The sequence below is a fragment of the Nyctibius grandis genome, chromosome 1, assembly GCF_013368605.1.
Source record: "Nyctibius grandis isolate bNycGra1 chromosome 1, bNycGra1.pri, whole genome shotgun sequence".
In the NCBI taxonomy this organism is placed as follows: Eukaryota; Metazoa; Chordata; class Aves; order Nyctibiiformes; family Nyctibiidae; genus Nyctibius; species Nyctibius grandis.
This window is the reverse complement of record NC_090658.1, coordinates 30,113,013-30,131,775: the sequence shown is the minus strand read 5'-3', so window position 1 is coordinate 30,131,775 and position 18,763 is coordinate 30,113,013. Positions and strand designations below refer to the sequence as shown.

General features: G+C 36.3%; 1 protein-coding gene across 3 annotated transcripts in view; it reads left to right on the top strand.

Moving 5' to 3' along the window:
- SRBD1 (S1 RNA binding domain 1) overlaps positions 1-18,763 on the top strand; it is a 137,285-nt gene that overhangs the window by 98,003 nt on the left and 20,519 nt on the right. For all 3 annotated transcript variants that reach the window (XM_068406691.1, XM_068406699.1, XM_068406682.1), the window contains exon 19: positions 18,225-18,331. In XM_068406691.1, coding sequence (XP_068262792.1) covers positions 18,225-18,331 — 107 coding nt within the window. The remainder of the gene's footprint in view (positions 1-18,224; positions 18,332-18,763) is intronic.

Genomic DNA, 18,763 nt, shown 5'->3' with positions numbered 1-18,763 from the left:
AAGAATAATGTGCTTGTAAAATCTGCAGTTATTACAAACACAGTATACATATTGTGGACTTCAAATGACTACATATTTCATTCCCATAAACAGGGAATGCAGATGAATGCAGTGTGTAATAGTTTTAGACATTCAAACTTAAACCAAGTATATAGTTTATACTACTGTTAACCATTTGCATTCTTAACACCCCTGTAAAATGAGTGGTAATCTTGACTAACAATTGGCAGCTCGAAACAAAACAAAACGAAAAAACCTCCAGCACGTTTTGACTTGTAAGCTGTTTCCTGAAGTAAATAGGAAACCTTATGCTTTTGAGAATGTTCAAAAAAAAAACGCTCTGCTTGCTAAGGCACTAGGTTTGGCACAGTTTGTTTCTTTCCTTCTTCCCTTTTTTTCTGTCTCAGTTTTTAAATAGCTTGGTAGCAACATTTTATGGTCAACTTAATCTTATTTCAAGTATTTCTTCATACAGCTAATTATTCATCCCCAAAACCTCAGAGTAGACTGTATGTACTACAGCTTGCTTGAAAACAAATTCTGGTGATACAAAGTGATAACAAGAACTCGTGATGAAAAATCTTACTATATTTTTGTCATCTTGTTGGGAGCATTATTGATAAACTTCTGCTGTGACTCTACTGAAGTGAAGTTTGAGTGTAAGAAAAAAATCTCAGGTAACTTTGAGAGGGTGCTGCAGCCTGCAGCTGGAGAAATGCAGATTGATATAGTATGAAAATGGAGATCTGGGATATCAGAAGTTAACGTATGCTATAGACAACAGTGCTACAGTGTGGAATTGGATAATGTAACTGATATCTCAATACAGTGAGGCTACGGTGATGAGTTGTTTGAGTTTTATGTTGTGTAGCATCTTAGTTTTCAGCAAACGCTGCTGAGGAGTCATATCTGTTATTTTCCAACTTTGATAACTCTTCAAACTTTTAAGTCTTAAATATGTTCAATTATATTTAATATAACTGTGCTGCTTCATCGCGTTCTAATTTGTGAATTTTATTTAACTGTTAAATGTGTTTTCACTTTAGTGAAAAGTGTAACTTAAGAAAAAGGTGGTGTCACTCAGAAGAGTTAGTTATCCCATTCGCGTGATGGTCATAGTCAGTGATAGCCATGCTGCAAGGAGATAAATATGTATAAGACAGTATGTCTATGTTAATACTCTAAACTTTGAGACATGTTGAGGTGTTCATCTACTGTGCAATGTATTCTTTTCTTTTTATTACTTGTTTATAATAAGAAAACTGGATTATGAATGTTGATGCTACAGTACAGGTGTTACCTTTCTGGGGAGGGGGGCAAATCTTTTAAATACTGGTATATCTCTTCAGTAAGCCTCCCTATTGGCTAAATTTGTTTCACAGCATTGAATGTAGAGATTTGTGAAATAAATCACTTCTCCATCAGTCTGGTTGTTGAATAAGAAATTGATGAAGCTGGTATTTGGACGGCAAATTTATTTTCAGAGACAGCATGCATTTTTCAGAGAATAGAAAAAATAGCGTTGTTCCTGCTGTATCCTTTAGAAAGGAGAATGTAACCAAAGTGATACTGGTAAGCTGCTTTTCCATTATAATGTACACTTGTGTAAATAATATTTTCCCTTTGGTTTATTGAGTAAACGTGACTTACGTTTGTATGTACAGAACTGAATTAGAAAACTTGAGTTCTTTCAGTGGGTCGATTATAAATTTCAACTTTGTTGTGTTAGAATCTGCGTTTTGATTAACTGAGACCGTTACTTTTGTTTAATAAACACCTAAAACCCCATAAAGACATATTACTGTTATTGCAAGTAGGATGATCTTGGTGCAAGCTCCTGCCTCAAGGTGAGAAAGCGAGTATTAAACATGGATTGAAATTAATACGTACAACCTAATCATTCAGATGCAATAAGAAAAAGTGGAGACAAACTGCAGCCTTATAAGAGAAGCTTTTTCATATTAATGAGTTTCCATTTGCCAATAATTCTGTCATTTGTAACTTGAATCATTCATCACCCCTGCAAATGGTTCTTTCAAGACGTTATTTGCAATTTTGTCTTGTGTTTTTGTCCTTGATGTTGTGAAAATGACCGTCTACTGTTACAGGAATGAAAAGAGATCTCATTCAAACATCTTTTGTGTTTCCACTTTCAGTGAAAAATGTTTTTCAAACCTGCAGCTGGTTATTTCTGCAGGAGTTCCCACTTATATTCAGGTTTGATTGACATTTTGAAATGGCAGCTTTTCATGAAAAGCTGTTAACTTGTAGAATTTGGTTATGGTACTAAGACAGACTGACTTTGTTCTGCTGTTGGGGCCTGTCCAACCTAAACACAACCCTGCATCTGAATTTAATAGTGCTACTCAGCACAGGGAGTGCGAGCTTTTTTCTTCTTTCGTTTTTCTTTTTTCTTTTCTCTTTTTTTTTTTTTTTTTTTTAACACTGGTGCTTCTGATGTGTTTTTGAACCTGACCTGACAGGTACTCATCCTGATATCTTTTCTGTCAGTAATTGAGTTAATTGGCATTCTCCTTCTTTCTTCTTCTCCTGGGCTAGCAGGTTGTGCTAGTTTGTGCTTCCATTATTTGAGTGATGGAATATATTTTCATTTCACATGGTGAAAATAAGCGGAAAATGTTTTTTAATGACTGTGCAAGTACTACAGTGTCTGTCTTAAGATAAAAGTGACTATCTGCAGCTTTTACTATTTATTTTTGAAGATTTGGGTGTGAGGGCAAGCTTATGGTATTAACTAATCTTCTTAACAATGATTACTGATTTAATTTCTAGTCAAAAACTGAGAAAGCAGTGCATAAAATAATTATTCTTCCCTTATCTTTACCGAGTTTGGCTTTAATATTATGCCAGAATGTTGAAAATGGGAAAGGGAGACATTATGCAAAATCAGTCACCCTCTGCGCTTTTTGCCAAGCTTCTAAATAAGGGTGTAAAAGTACCCATATACATTAGCTGAGAGGAAGAGTATTTTTACCTTTGAAACAGATTACTGTTTACATAAGGGAACTGAAAAAAGTAGAGATCCAAGCATCCTGGCATCCATCACTGATGTCTACTGTTGTTTTACTCGAATGTGAGAAGTAAAACATGGGAAATATTTGGAGTTTTCCACAGGTTAACTGTGTACAGGACTGTAAGAGTAAATTTGTATAATTTGTATGAGGGAGCTTTTGAATCTCATTTTATAAGGAGGTAATAGTGTCATTGATTACGAGTGATTGTACATTGTTAAGCTGCTGATTGATTAAAAAACTTTTCCGCATACCATAGTTAGAATTTCTGATCAACTCTTCTCTTAGCTGGCTAATTACTTTTATAAAAAGCTTCTCTATAGGTTTTTACCTACCCATAGTGATACACAAATTGACATACTCATCCAAGCCCATGCCACTGTAGTTTTTTTAGGATGCTGAGATGATAATGTAAAATATGTCCTACTTACGCTGTCTCTGCAATGTCTCCTGTCATTCGCAATATGGCACTGGTACAGCCACATTTTGGTTAATATTAAAAACCATGTGTGTTCCTTCTGTGAAATAAAATATGATTTGCCTTGATCCTTTTCTTTAAAATTATCTAGACTAAGTGAAAGTGAATGTTTTCTCAGATGCTCACTCTGTAGTTTCTAAATTTTAAAATTAATTTTTGAATACCAACCAGAAGATAAATTTTATGTTGATGAACTGTTTATAGTTCTGTCCTGTAATTTTGAATGAATGCTTGCGACCTTCATGTGAGCTTTCAAAGTAAAAGCGAAACTGTCCTAGCTGCCACCCAGACGTTACTGTTAAAAACTAATACACGCCACCACTATTCCTCCAAGCAAAGACAGGATACATGGGTACAAGCTTTTCAGTATACCCTTAAGGTCACTGTGAAATACTAGACCAATTGAATTAAATGGCAAACTGCCCACTGACTTTAAATGGAGCCAGGATTTTGCCCTTTAACTCTATCAAGCCCTAAGGGCAAGCAGGCTTCATTCTTAAATAGACCAAACATGGCAGTGTTTCAAAGGAAAGTTGAGCTGTTGTGAAGTTTGACCCAAATTGTGCAAAATGCAGAGGGCAGCATGGGGACCTTGACCTGCACTTGCAAGTACAAGGGGTACAGGTAAATGGCTACTGTCCTGTTGGGTGCAGTGGAAGGTGGTTACCATTTTGAAATGCTGTCTTCCATGTCATTTTCAGTAGGAAAACATTCTTTCATGTGTTATTGATTGCAAATGAATATTCTTCATTTAAAAATGAGTAGGAGAATACAGAGAGTGGAGAAGACTAACCAATGTGTCACTGGTTCACACTGTTCCCGTGCAGAGTAAAACAGGTTGAATTTTTCTTATGACTCTCCCAGCAATAGGACTAAACATTTAAAATTGATGCTTCTTTTTTATTACATATTTAATGGTAACTTTTTCTGGTATTCCTTCTTTAGCATTCTGTGGTAAATTTTCAGTAACGTGTATGGTCATTTCATATGGTGTCCTTTTGTTAAGAAGGATCTGTTAAGACAGAATGTTTATCAATAAATTAAGGACTGAAACACTAGAATTATTTGCTGTCACAGAAATCTTGGATTGCAAGATAAAACTTTAAAAAAAACCCCTCATTTCAACCAGATAAGCATACATTTAAGGTCTTTAAACTCACTTGTTTTACAAGAACAAGTGTAATACTTATTAGCAGTGGTGTAAGTACGGTATGTTATTATTACAGAGCAAGATGAAAATTCTTTGGTGAGCCTGGACTTTTTCTGCCACATATATCTGGGCAGAAGAATTAAGCATCTGTATTTTTTTCTAATTTACTATTTTAAGTTATCATACTTTATTTCAGTTTGGCTTCCCCAACTTGCATAGAAATGTTGCTGTGAATCAAGATTCTCATACCTGTTTGCTCCCTTAAGATTAGCAGAAATTTAGACATCACAAAACCTCAAAGCAGGTGGGTTGATAATGTGGACATTCTTTGTAAGTATTAAAACCCTCCCTGTCTTTTTGAGTATTTTCTGCCCCCCCCCCCACCCCGTTTAGTTCCTGCTGTGTAGTCGTCCTTCATTTTATTTTAATTTGGCTGATGGATGCAACTATATATTAATGAGGGGGGAAGTTAAGGAAATGTTATTTCCATTACGTCCTCCTAAATTTCTGTCTCTTCAGTGGAAGAGGTTTATATCAGTGACAGGACCCATTTATTCCTAAATTATAGTGAAATGCTACTTTTAATCTTAATTAAGGCTGTTCTAAAGCCGCGTTCCTGAACACGCTCTCAGTCTTGTCTTCTCAGAAAGTATAAGTTGGCAGGGCTGCCTGCTGTCTTCTCTCTCTGCAACTGTGTCTCTCTGTGGTGGTCTAGTAAAGCCATGTTGATGAATGTTATACATATGTTATGATGAATGAATATGTTAGGGACCTCTCAGGGAAATATGGTTTTGCCATAGCTTTTCCTTACTTACCTGAGGGCCATTGTTAGAAGTACTTTACTCTGAGTAGTGCTGTTAAAGAATCCAGGTATTTTGCTGAAAACACTTGCAAATGTGGGCAAGAACAGTAATGGTACAGATTTTGGCCTGAAGTGTGTGCAAAATAGTATGTCCATGCTCTTTATTTTCATAGCATTCCTTTCTTCTGTGTACACATCATTAGACTGTCTTTCTGTTTTATCACATCCTGAGATCAGATCCTATGTTGCTATTACTAGGTACCATATAATTTCCCAGCTCTGTTTAGTAAGCCACTATGCTTCTCCCATAATCTTTTCTGAAAAGCCAGTGTCCCAAGTAAATGGCATATCTTAATGTGTTGTGGGGTTTAGTTTTCAGGGCTTTGGGAAGAAGCGTGCTGAGACTTCTGTCTCTTTGAGTGTCTGCATCCTGAATTTTAGAGAGAACTTTCAGAATTACTTTTTTTTCTGTGGGTGGGTTTTTTGCCTTTTTTTCTTCCAGTCATAAAATGCGAGGTACATAACTAAGACAAATAGAAAACAGATTAATATATAAATGATTTAAAGATATGAATGCTTTATGAAACCTTTGAATCACTTGGAAATGAGAGTGAATTCTGGGCAAGTGCAGTAGTCTTCTGAAAATGTCAATGTGGATTTGCATTTGCAATATCCTAAGAGACAGCCAGCTGGAACTGGACTCTATTAGAACACTATTCTATGTGACAAAGGAATTTTGTTGCTAAAATTTCAGGCAGTTTTGTAATAATGTAATTTTTGCATAGCAATCTCTTTGCAGAATTTCTGCTGCTTCTGGGTCAGTAGATATTGGAAATGTTCTACTGGTGCAGCTCTCCGGGAGAGCTCTTTCAGTGGCGCAGTGAGGTGCAGTGTGTACAGATGGGAAGAGAAAAAGGAAGAAATTAAACTCTCCTGAAAAATCTGAATCATGAGGTATCCATTTCTTTTCTGAGGCACTAGAATTGAATGATGGAGAAGACTGAAAGTACGTAAAGAAGGTATCTGTGCATAAGCCATCATGGGGAACATTATCGGCTGTAGCTTCTTGTTTGTTCCAAGTATAAATTTCAAATGGCTGATGTGGACAGAAGTGTTTTGTCTTCCTTTGAGAAACATTTTCAAGAGGAACTAATTATTTCTTTCATGTGATCTGACATAATGTAGAGTCTATGTACAATGCTCTCTTCTCATTTTTCTAACTATCTGTATTTCAGTATACTTTGGACCAGGTTTCCACACCTCATACCTAGAGGTCATTGGTATGCATATAACTTGAACCATTTGGATGTTGGTTTCCAGTTCTCTTTTTGAAGCATACATGCAATAAGAAAAATCTGCTCCTCATAAATCACATCTAATTTAAAAGAAAAACAAAACAAAACAAAACAAAAAAACAGAAAAAAAAATCCACACCAAACTGAAGTACAGGCCACTTTCATTTTACCACATACCTGTTTTACAAAGTCAGTATCTTAGAAATATACTTAACTGAAACAATTTTGGAGCCATTCATCCTATTTGGTTGTGCATGGAAGGTGGTCTAGTTGATGTTGCTAGCAGTTAAGTAGCAGCAGGAGAACTTGGGATCAGCTTTTGGAGACATTTTTTCCCCACTGCTAGGATTTGGCTACATCTGTGGTATTAAATAGTTTTGTTTTCCAACTTCTTGTCCAGACCTTGAATCCATTAGTCTGAAGGGATAGCCTAGTTGCATCTAAATCTTTATTCCTACCTGAAAATAACTTATGAAAGAGGGCAGCTTAATTTTTATCACTGAACTGGGCATGTAGGCGCTTCCTGTGGAGCAGGATATAATGGATTCAGTTACAGCACTTTTTTTACTCCAGCTGTGATAACTAAGACAATTGCTTAGTGAGAAGTGGTTATTAGCTTCAAAAGTGAAAGATATTTAGAGCTATGTTTTAATTGTTTCCCATTGATGCATGGGACATCTCAAAATAAAGATACGAAAACATTTGTAAGCTGACCCTGGACTGTGCAATCAGAGAACATAGCGATCAGTGCATGAACATGATAAAATATTAGAGAGGTAAAATGTGTGCTGTTTGCTTCTGGGTAATGATGCTCGGGTTGCAGACAGGAAATGAAGGGACCACAGTCCGTTCTTTTTCATTCATTCACTTTGGTTTAAGAGAAATTCTTGTGGTTTTGATTTGTCATCTGTAAAACTGGGACTGTTTTCGGGAACCTGTATCTCAGTAGTGTGTAGTTTAAAGGTTCTGCAATGTCTGTGCATGTGTGGCTGTGACAGGGAAGGTTATTGCTGTTCTATTTTCACAATGTCCTAGCAAAACCAGAACTGTTACTGTAAGAAAATATCTCCCATAAGTTCTGTCACCTACAGGTCAAAGTAGTCTGAATAAGTACACCAAAACCAAAAGTCACCACTTTGTATCTCTGTACTACTAACTATGTATTTTCTGCCACTGAAAGTTTGGGAGAAGTTAAGAGTACTTCTCATGATTTATGAGAGGACTTCAGAGTTTTTGACAATGCACTACTCTGATGTGCAGATTTCCTAGACTCTTAAGAGCAGGATCTAGGGAATCAAAAAATGGTAGCTAGAGATTAAGGTTCAGTGACTGGTTTGCTCTTAGTTGCAGGATGAGTAACTGGAAAAATACCATGTGTATTCTTGTATACAGCTGCTATTTGGTGTGTCTTTTCAGGTTGCCTGATACCCCAAAACCCAAATCTAAACCTGTTTGAAAGGTTATGTTCAATTACTTGTAACTTTAAAAACATAAATTAGTTTAATGACTTTGGATTTTACTTTCCATTCTCAAAACCTTCAACTCTGTTTACAAGCCCCCGACTGAAATGGTCTCATGTCCTAAAGAAGATTGAATTAGAGTCAATTCAGCATTTTTCATTGCTAATGATGGTGAGGCACAAATCATAGAACTTCCTATAACTGTATCCTGTGTCTTTTGTGATGGGCAAAGTCATATACATGTTATTTTAGACTAGTAGCATATTCTAATGATGTCTACTCCTAATTGTATTTATATGGTAAAACACTCAGAAATTTCTCTGTCTTTCTGTATTCAAAAGGCTAACAGAAATGAAAATAGAACTCAAATGAAGACAGAAGCCTGTTAAGCAGGTCACCTCAAGTGAATTTCTTATGTACATCTAGAATTATTCATGTATGTCAATGTTTAGAAAGGAATATTGAAACACTAAATTCCTGATTCAGCTAAAACCTCAATATTTACATCTTTTTTAAAACAGAAAATTATATTGTTGAATGTGGATCTTAAACCTGTATCAGAACACCGTGTGTTCCAACTGTAGCATATGAACTTGAGAGCTTTGCTATGGTAGAAAGCTAGCAAGATGAGTTTTTATGAGCTTCCACATCATCTCTGAACTCTGATCTCTTTCTGTTGTGACATGATATTAACCCTTTTCAGCAGCTAGCCCTGATCTGCTGAAAGCATTATATCCTTGCCTGTAAGTCAGAAAGCAAGAGTCTTCTGCCTGGCACTGAAATATACCTGAAGACAGAGCAGTCTGAATATTGCAATTTAAACACCCTTGTATAACTTCTAACCTGCATGTCAAATGCTTTTTCTTTTTTAAACAAAATTAATTCCTAGGATGTAGGCTGACTAGGATTTTCACTGTTTTCTTTTAAATAAGCTAAGCTAACAATTTGAAGAGGAAATTGTTCTGGTTTTGTGATGGAAGAGCATTCCAGGCAGCACAGAATCACCAATGCTATTACTTTTTAGGCTGCATTTTCTTCTTCACATTCTCGACTGCTTCTGTTTTTAATGGCTAAAAAATAGTGTGTTTTTTCTGAAACTCTTCTTCTAATGGAGCTTTATATTTTGTCTTCCTTGAACTTTTCTTAGTTTTTACAATCCTATGAAAAGCTAATTATTTGTGTTGTTCTAAGTCTACTGAACTATCTGCCATAGTTACTGAACAGTTCCAATCTCCTACTAGATTCTCTTTTTAATTACGATGACGGAATCTTGCAAACCTTTGAGCGTATGCTCATTATTGAAGTGGCTTATCGGTAAACTTTGATAGGTCTTTGCTCCAGTTGAGTATACAAGAATTACCTTTGAACCTCAGGTGGTACACACCAAATCTTTGTGGGGCCGAGACCTGCACCCTCAGTTATATCTCGCTCTGAGATGAGTTTGCAGGCTGGGAACGGCATTAGCTGTCCATGTATCCTTTTGCATCAGAGGTAGAAGTTGCTTGGGCCAGAGTTAGTGATGATGACTTGCCAGGCATAGCTGTCTTCCTCATCTCTTCATGGTTTGGATTAACTCTGCTTCTTGCATCAGCCTAGCCAGCCACGTGCTGTAGACCTTACTACAAGACTTGCACTTGAAATTTCTTGCCAGGCTTTGTGTGTTCCAGAAGGTGAAGCTTGGCTGTAGCTGATGTAAGGTGCCTCAGTTGTCTAATTTCTGATCAGAGCAAATTCTGCCTTGTGTGAGGAAAAGTCCGAAGCTTGATGCCTTAATCTAGGTTATTTAGAAAAACAACTGTCTTTTGATGTTATTAAAATACAAATTCCATACAGAAAGGAGCATCCAATAATAAAGATTTTTTTTTTTCACATTTAAAAATTCTGGATTCTTGTAGTATTCTTCTGGATTACTTATAGTAATAATTTGCCAAAGCAGACACACATTGAATAAGCCTATCTAATAATTTGATTGATCCATCTGGTACCTCATCTCTTAACTCCCAGCCCTGCAAAGCGCAGATAAAACTTCTATTGAACTTCTGTCCTTAATTAACATACTGGGACATCAGCCAGTGATTTCAATGGAGCAGACCTTAATTCTGTATTGCTCTTCACATTGTAAAGTAAGGGTATACTTCTGCAAATGGTGGGAGGCAGACATAAGTGCTGCAAAATCAGAGGTGGTTTTAATTCCCTACTTGCTTGATTATATACCAGCTTGCAGTTGTAAATGTTTGTAAATAGAGAACTCTATTCCCCCTACCTTACAAACTTTAGCAAAACCAAACCTGAAGTAGTACAGTTGCTTTTTGGACTAAATGCTTTTATAATTAGAATTCATAAAGATATCTGATTTTAAAATTATAGTTTTTTGGAGTTTCTAAACTATTAGATTCCCAAGCTTGCCTAAAATTTGTTTTTAGATCAAAAAGATTTTGCAAGGGAAATAGAGGTCAGTCTTTAAAATGAACGATGCTGTAATCTGTGATCAGATTACACATTTGCAATGAATATATTCATATATGCAATACTTAAAAGCTCTAACTTTGTAAGTAACTTTTAAACTTTGTAAGTCGGTAATAGTAATGCAATGATTATTTACAAATTTTCCACTAGTGACTACCTAAGGAAAACTTTATGTTCCAAGCAAGTTTTATTAATTTGTTGCACTACAAAATTTTATATTATTTTATAAGTTTACAAATACTTTAAACACTATATTTTTGTAATGTTTTAAAAAAGCCTTTTGAAGGCATTTCCAGACCTTGAATAAAAGTAAGGGTTATGTTATGAGGCCACAAATCACAGCATCTGTCAGGGATACTGGGAAAATAAGTGCTCTTTGATTTGTGCTTTTCCCTCCTACCTGCTGAGATCTTGTTTGTTTAAAAAAATATGTATGTTGCAAGAGTACTCAATTGCTACTTCCATGTACAGAGTAGTACATGCACTATTCTTGTTCATGCCATTCTACTAGTTCATTTTGATTTCTCTTTATATTATGCTAATCATTTTAGTAGAAACAATAATATACTGTCAATAGTGATGGTGGATCTGAAATGTTGCTCAGTTTTGAGAATGAGAGAAATGTTGGTGTTCTTGTTCACTTGTAAAAATTGTCATTGAGAACTTAATTTTTTAGTGCTGACAAGTTAGTGCAGCTAATTTATTGTTCAGTCCTCTCAACTTTTCGACCTCCAATGTGCAAACACTTTGCTTGTGCTGTATATGTAAAAGGAAAATTACTAAATATACATTTTAATGCTAATTTTGTTAAGCTTAATGTAGAGCAGATTTTTAGAAAGGCCCAAACTTACTATATCATGGAGATTTTTTTACCAATTAATTATTTATGCTTTTGCTTTAAATATAACTTGCTGTTATATGTAATGAGTGGTGCTGAAACTGGTTTCAGTTATCAAAGATGTGAATGACACAATGGATGCTTATGTACTCTGCCTGTCAAATCCATAATCGTTGGTTCTGAGCAAACGTCTGTTTTTTTCACATTTCCTGGTTTTCTGTCAGCTTTCAATCTTCCATGGGTCATTCAATAAACACTACCCTGGGTGACTTTTTTGAGTTGCCATATGTCAATCAAACTGAAGTGCATGCTTTTTAGTAAGCAGAGAACATAAGCTTGCTTTATTTGAGTTTGGCTTTGTCTTCTGCAGGACAGTCTTGCATTCTGTTTTATTCTTAGCTTAGTTTTGCCTTTAGCTATGCAGTGGAAGAGGTTGGGGATCAAGTGGGGAGGAGTGCCTGATGAAAGCAAAGGAGGAGCCAAACAGAAGAGAGGGAGAGAACTGAACAGGAGGATTTGAGAGTGTTCTTTAAGCATATTCAATTTTAACTGATTCACTTTAAAAAAAAAAAGGCGGGGGGGGGGGGGGTGTTGAAGAAAGTCAAATTACTTAAAAGCTTTTTCCAGCAGGTGTTTAAGGAGGTAGTGTCACATTAAATAAAATAATTATTTTTCTTAATTATATTATGACTAATTCTGTTGGTGTGGGATTAAAAACCTACTGAATGTCGTTGTTTGGCATAGACATTTTTTCCTAATGAGGGAATGGATACGTCATTGTATTAAATACATTCTAAGTGCATTGCAGATATGAGTCACCTGGTGTAGCAGTTGCTAAATGTGTTTGTATACTAATTTTGAGAAAGTCAGTGAGCACGAGAAGTTGCTTATATGAGACATCTAGGATATGATAAAGTACATATCAACTGTATAAAGCTTTCCTTTCTAGAAAATATCCTAAATGAATTTGCATTTTTGTTGTGGTTTTTAATAATATTGCAAGTACCACATTCGTCATTAGAAATGAGTGAGAGGAAGCCCAATGTCTCTTCAGTGGAGCTAGACGAAATGTGTGTCTTTGTATAGACTTTTCCCAAGCTCCTCACATCTCCTGGGGGCTCCCTTTGCTCTGAGTGTGGCTGGTGGGAACTGTATACCCAGGAGCTGCTGTTCCTCACCCATCTGCTGCAGGGCGGTAGATGGTCACTGGCTTCAGACTAAACAGAATTCCCACAGATGACCAGACTCACCTGGGCTTCATGACTTCTGTCTTGTCCCTCTAGAAATGTACTATTCTTTCTTCCTCTATCAGTGTAATCTTTTTTTCTTTCCCTTCCTCTTAGCCTTCAGCACTTTTCAGGAAAATCCCCAGCTGAGTTTGTTGCCTTTCAGCCATGTTATCTATGAAACTCCACTCCTCCTGGTCCTTGCTTTATCTTTCTGTGGTATTGCAGGCTATCCCCTATATTTGTAGAGCTTTAACAGCCCCAAAATACAGATTTGGACTGAAATTGAAACGTAAGGCTTTCCATCTATAGCAATTTGGGCAATCACCTTTGCTACTCATTAGCAAAAGAAAATGTCCCACTGAAATCTCCAGGAATTACGTGGTTGATTATAATTGCAATTCAGATTGCTGCCCCTGAGTTGCATAACAATATGCATTGGAGAAAACTGGTACCTGCTCTGGAAAGAGAAAGATGTTTTTGGATATTTGCTGCTAGCTTGCTCATGTCACAGTAGTTAGCTTTAGAAATCAGACATATTAGCAATGGGATTGAATTTGTGTAACAAGCTTAGCAGTATTACTGCTTCTGTTAGCACACAAGCATAAGTAAATATAAGATGAATTCCAGCAACGTGCAAGTGACTTGAAGCATTTACATGATAAAGTGTGCATTTTTGTTTTCATTTTTTAAAGTCAGAGCTGACAGGCTTTGGTTTTGTTTTATCATTTTCTTTGAAAATATAAATCCATTTCTCTCTCTTGGGATATTTCAGTAATAGTTAATGTGCTGTTAAAATAAACAGAATTTGGATTTTTGAAAATAAGAAAGGAGTCAGAGTTAAGTACATAGGATAACAATATATCCTATAACAATATAACATTTGGAAAAACCACAAACAATCTTCAAAAGAAATTCTTGAAGTTAGGTCCTTTTATCAAACTTCAGAGGGATAAGCTTGTTTTCTTAGAATGTTAACTGAAAGGGATTTTCCAGAGGTTGCTAGAGATTAAAAACCCCTGCCTGAACTTTCCAACGTTTCCACCTGACATGTAAGGTGCATTTTTAATTTTTTTCTAATTCTGCGCATGAAAAGATACTTATTAGACTGTTTGTGTTATGTGAGTCCTGCTGTACTTAAGGGCTCATCCTGAATGCATTTTGCTTTTGTGTTTCACCAGCATTTGAAATGCAGCTGGTTGTATGTAGGCCACAGCACTAGTAGAGAATGTTTTTCCCTTTTTTAAATTTTAAAACACGTTTCCATGGATTGAATCTCTGTAAAATAATATAGTTTTGAACTTTGCTTAGGATGTGTTGTCCCACCTAATTTCTCATTCAGTAAATGTCGTTCAGTTTGCACAGTTATACCACTTTTTAAAGAAAAAAAGTGTTTTTTCAAGTGGCATGTTGGCTAGTCTCACATGCCAATATTAAAATTCATGGATACAGAAGTTAATGGTAGGTACCAACAAAATAATGTTTTATGAGGTGTTAGAAGTGTTTCAGGACTTACTTAAAGACAGAAAAAATTAAATTGCCTTTACTTCATTGCAAGTTGGCTTTTAGATTCAAAGGACAAGTGAGGTATAACTTGATCAAAAACCAAAATAGATTGTCTGACGTGCAGCTCAGTCTTATTTAGGATGAATGTTGATCTTGTTATAATACTGTAATGCCAAGCCTGGGTCAAGAACCTGCAGGTTGCTGCCCAGACTTAAGAACTGTTCCCCTCCCCACTGCTTTGTGACCAGCATCATTAGGTCATGTCTGCACTACGTTTGTTGGCTCTGCAGGATACGAATAATTCTTGTTCAACTGCGTTGTAAGGTGCCTTGCTCGGCTCTTGGGCATTGTAAAGTAATAACGATGCACGGGCTGGTTGTGTCGATGTCTACTAATGTTTGTAAATGTAGAATAATAAATATTTAAGAATTGCTGTGTGTTGCAGTAGAATTTTAAGCTGTTTGAATCTGTCTTTCAGAGAGACATGCAAACATACTGTATTTTCTGAACTTATGCTTTTTATAGGGGACCAGGAAAAGATTACCAAATGCATTATAGTTATGTGTATTGGTTTAGTATGTGCGGGGTTTTTTAGGTTGCCAAAGATAAAGAGCTTAGAGTTGTAATTTACTTCCATGTAAAAGATGCCGGTTAGGGTTGTTCCAGTCTAGCACCAGTAATCTAGTGTTTGGTCAGGCAAAGTCAATGAGTGTATTGGTCCACCATCTGTGCTCATGCAGACTGACTAAGTACAGCCTCCAGGCTTCATGTGAACAGTGGGTCTTTGACTTGATAAATTTGTCATCCTAATGACAAATGTATTTCTACAGTGTCTGTACTGGTGTGCTGCTAGAAATAACTGAGCTGAGAGGCTGTTCAAAATACTGCCTTCCTTTTGTGTGCATCAACAGGTTTTTGAAACTGGAAATGGCTTTCAATTGCAGTTGTAGTAGCACCCTCTCAAGGATCAGATTTTTCAGTGATGTTAATTATTTCCAGTGAGTGTTTGTAGCTCTTGAAACTGAGTGAAACAACAGTCCTTGCTCTCTGCCTCATACCATTTAAAAAGAAAAGATAGCTGAAGTATTGCGGGTAAATTCAAGATGATGTTTGAAAGTCACACCAAAGGACATGCTCCTGCTTGTTAGACGTAGCTGTTGGGACACCTTTTGTGCTTGACTCTGAGGAAGGAAGGTCCTGGTCTGAATGGTTTAGCTGGCTGAGGGAGCTAGTTTCTCCTGGTTTTGTAAGGGGACAGTTGTGGTATTTGTTCCACCGATAAAGACAGTTAATAAATAAGAGTTATTCTGATTAAAAAGGCAATACTTAACAGTTTTAGCGGAGACACCCTCATGCATAGGGGTGCATTCAGAGTTAGTGTTAATGTGAAAATTTTTTATTTAGAAGGAATTTGCAGGGGATCAGCTGATGCAGCGGTCTTCCATGTTGGTGTATGGAGAGGTTGTTGGAGGCTGTGCAGCATAAAATTCTGCGTAAGCACACTTTGAAAGTAGCCTTGCATATTGGGCTTGGGCTTTATTTCTGCAGGTTTTATTCCGATGCACTTAATGCAACAGTTGAGAGGGATTCCTGTCTTTACAGACCTGTTGTAGCAAGTGAGTAGCATGGAGTATGTGTGCTTCCAGTAGTGCCTGAATAATCTGATACCACTCCAGTGCATATAAATAGTACGTAGAAGTATATAGTATCATCTAACCTCTGATATTTGAGAAGATCAGTGAAATTTTTGGAAGACTGGAAAATGCACTGCACTTTAAACCTTTCTGAAGTGTAACCTGTTAGCAGTAGGAAGTGTTAACAATGGTATTGGGATAATAATGTTTTTAATTAACTACTTTTGGAAACTAAATTCCTAGCACTTCTTTGTGCTTTGTACCAGCGTAAAGAGGGGTGTAGAAATTTCTTCATCATAGCAAAAGGGAAACTGTGATGGTCAGTAGCTGCATCTTGGAGGCAGATTTGCCATCTGGAAAGTTTTCCTAGCGTTTGCAACTTAACACCATTCATTAGCTGAATGTATCTTACTTCTGGGAGGTATTGGTAGCTTAGGGATTGTTTTAGCCATGCTGTCTCATACTTATCCTGTCCTGTCACATCTGCCCATTCACTTTTTCTTTATCTATGCCATCACATGCATGCTGCAATGTCCATTCCAAGTGGTACAACTATTATGGGTTGGAGTAATAAAGAACAACTTGTGCTTGTCTTGTTTTGTTTTTTTTTTTGTCGAGTGTCAAGCAGCAATAAAGTTAAAAGATACAAATAATCTTTGAGAGACCTGAGAACTCCTTGTCTTCCTGGCAAAAGAAATAAACAGTTGAATATTACAGGTTTTCCACATTGTATGTGTTCTGTCACCCTAATTTTGCACAAACTATTGCATCCACAAACTTAAATTTTCAGATAAATGCCAACTTTGCATTTGAAAGTGAAGATCTGCGAGCACTGGTCTGTCTTCCACTAGTGGCTATTTCAGGACACTTTTACTTTTGATTGTGATATATCGTTTCCCAGTTTTGGGGGATTATGATTGGCTGAATTGCTATCTAAGTTCACTTTCAGCAGAACTGGAAATAACGCTCTTCCTGAATGAAGTGTCATCCAAAGAACTGCTTAGAAAGATTAGGGCACATCTATGGATTTGCTTACCTTCTTTGCTACACCCTATGCTATAAGGCGTTGTAGAGACAACGACAAATGCCTCAGTTTTGAATCGCGTAACTGTGTGTTACTCCTTCTGAAGAATGATCATCATGTTAAGGAATGAGGTAGCTATGAAATACATTGACATAAGTTTTAGGGTTGTTTCAGTTATTAACCACTATTTAATGAACTACCGGTATTAGTAGATGGAGGTTGATGCTATTGGCCTGTTAAATTTAACTGTGAAATCTTTAAAAGATCTGAATGGCTTAGAAAGATAAAACAAAATAGGGTGAAGTGTTTGGTGTCATGGCTCAAATCCAGCTTGATGTCCTAAATGAATGCATCACGAAACCACAACAGATCAACCCAGATTTACATGAGTGACATATAAGAGCCCTGAAGCTAAGCCAACATAGTGATTGAATTAGCTCCTGCATTTAGAGAGGCTTCTCCCTCCAGGTCAGACTTCTAAGCATTGATGGGCTTGTGTGGGGAACTAAAAGTTATAGATTGAAATATGTCTACATTGTAGGGGAAAAAAATCATAGAGCTTCAGAACTTTCATCTTTGACAAGTGTGACTGATTTTCTTTTAGGAGGGGAAGAAGGGGGAAACACTATGAACAATAATGGAAAAAATGGAAGAATTTCCATTAGTGGTGCTTCAGTCAAGGACCTGCCAATCTTGCCAGAAATATCTGTTCAAAATCTGAAACATTTTGTTGCTGCGGGGCTGATATATACCTTATGTATTGCCCACCCTCATACAATACCTGGCTTGTTCTTTTAGTAAATAATAACTGTACTGTAGTGTGTTGCTCATAAATAGGACAATTTTGCAAACTTATGTGTGTGCAGGTGCAAAAGTACAGCATTTGTGATCCTTTCTCTAAATATTTTTAAAATGTTGTCTTACTTTGTAAAAACTGATGTTATAGGTAAATAAATGTCAGATTAAAGTCAAGACAGTGGATGAACAGAAGCATTACTCCTTTTGAGTAATCATTATGTGTTTAATATAGTTTTGTTTTTACATGATGCAGGGAAATAGTTATTAAACAAAAAAAATACATTCTAGGGGTTTGTATAATGACAAAGATGTTGCAAAGAGGTATTTTTAAAAATCTGTATCTTCAAAGAGGTACATTTTAAAAATGTTCTACAATTTATGTTTTTAACTGGTACCCTCACATAAGATATTATAAATTCCATCAACTATTTTATTAATGTTACTATTGTTTGCAGTTCTTATTTATGTACACTTCGATATTTCAGTAACCCGATATCTCCATTTTTGTTTCTCAGCATGATGTATCACAGACTTTGCTCAAAGCAACTCTGGACAGTGTGGTTGAAGAGTGTGTCAGCTTTGTAGGAGTTGATATTAACATCTGCTCAGAAATGCTATTAAGGTGAGTCAAACATTTTCCTATTCCAGTAATTACATGGCTCGGGATCACAGAGTCTCTGTTTAGTCTGCCATCTGACTCAAGCTCAGCTGGAGCAAATGGCTCCTGTGTTAAACTTCCAATTACATGGAAATGACACATTAAGACAGTATTTCACTGGATCATTGAGAGTCAGCGTTTAAGAGTATGTGTGATTCGCCAGGGTAAAACTACTATTCGGAGAAAAACAGATATTTAAAAATTTTGAACCAACATTGAAATTTTAGAAAAACTTGATATAATTAATTTGTATTTTTACACTGAGAAAGGGCTTTTTAAATGTACTTTCTGTCTCTTAGAAGGTATTTTTATAGGTACAGTTAAATGGAACAGGTTGTAAAAGTTGGGTAAGGAAAGGAGAAAAGGAAAGATTCAAGGGGAAACTGCTGAAAAATT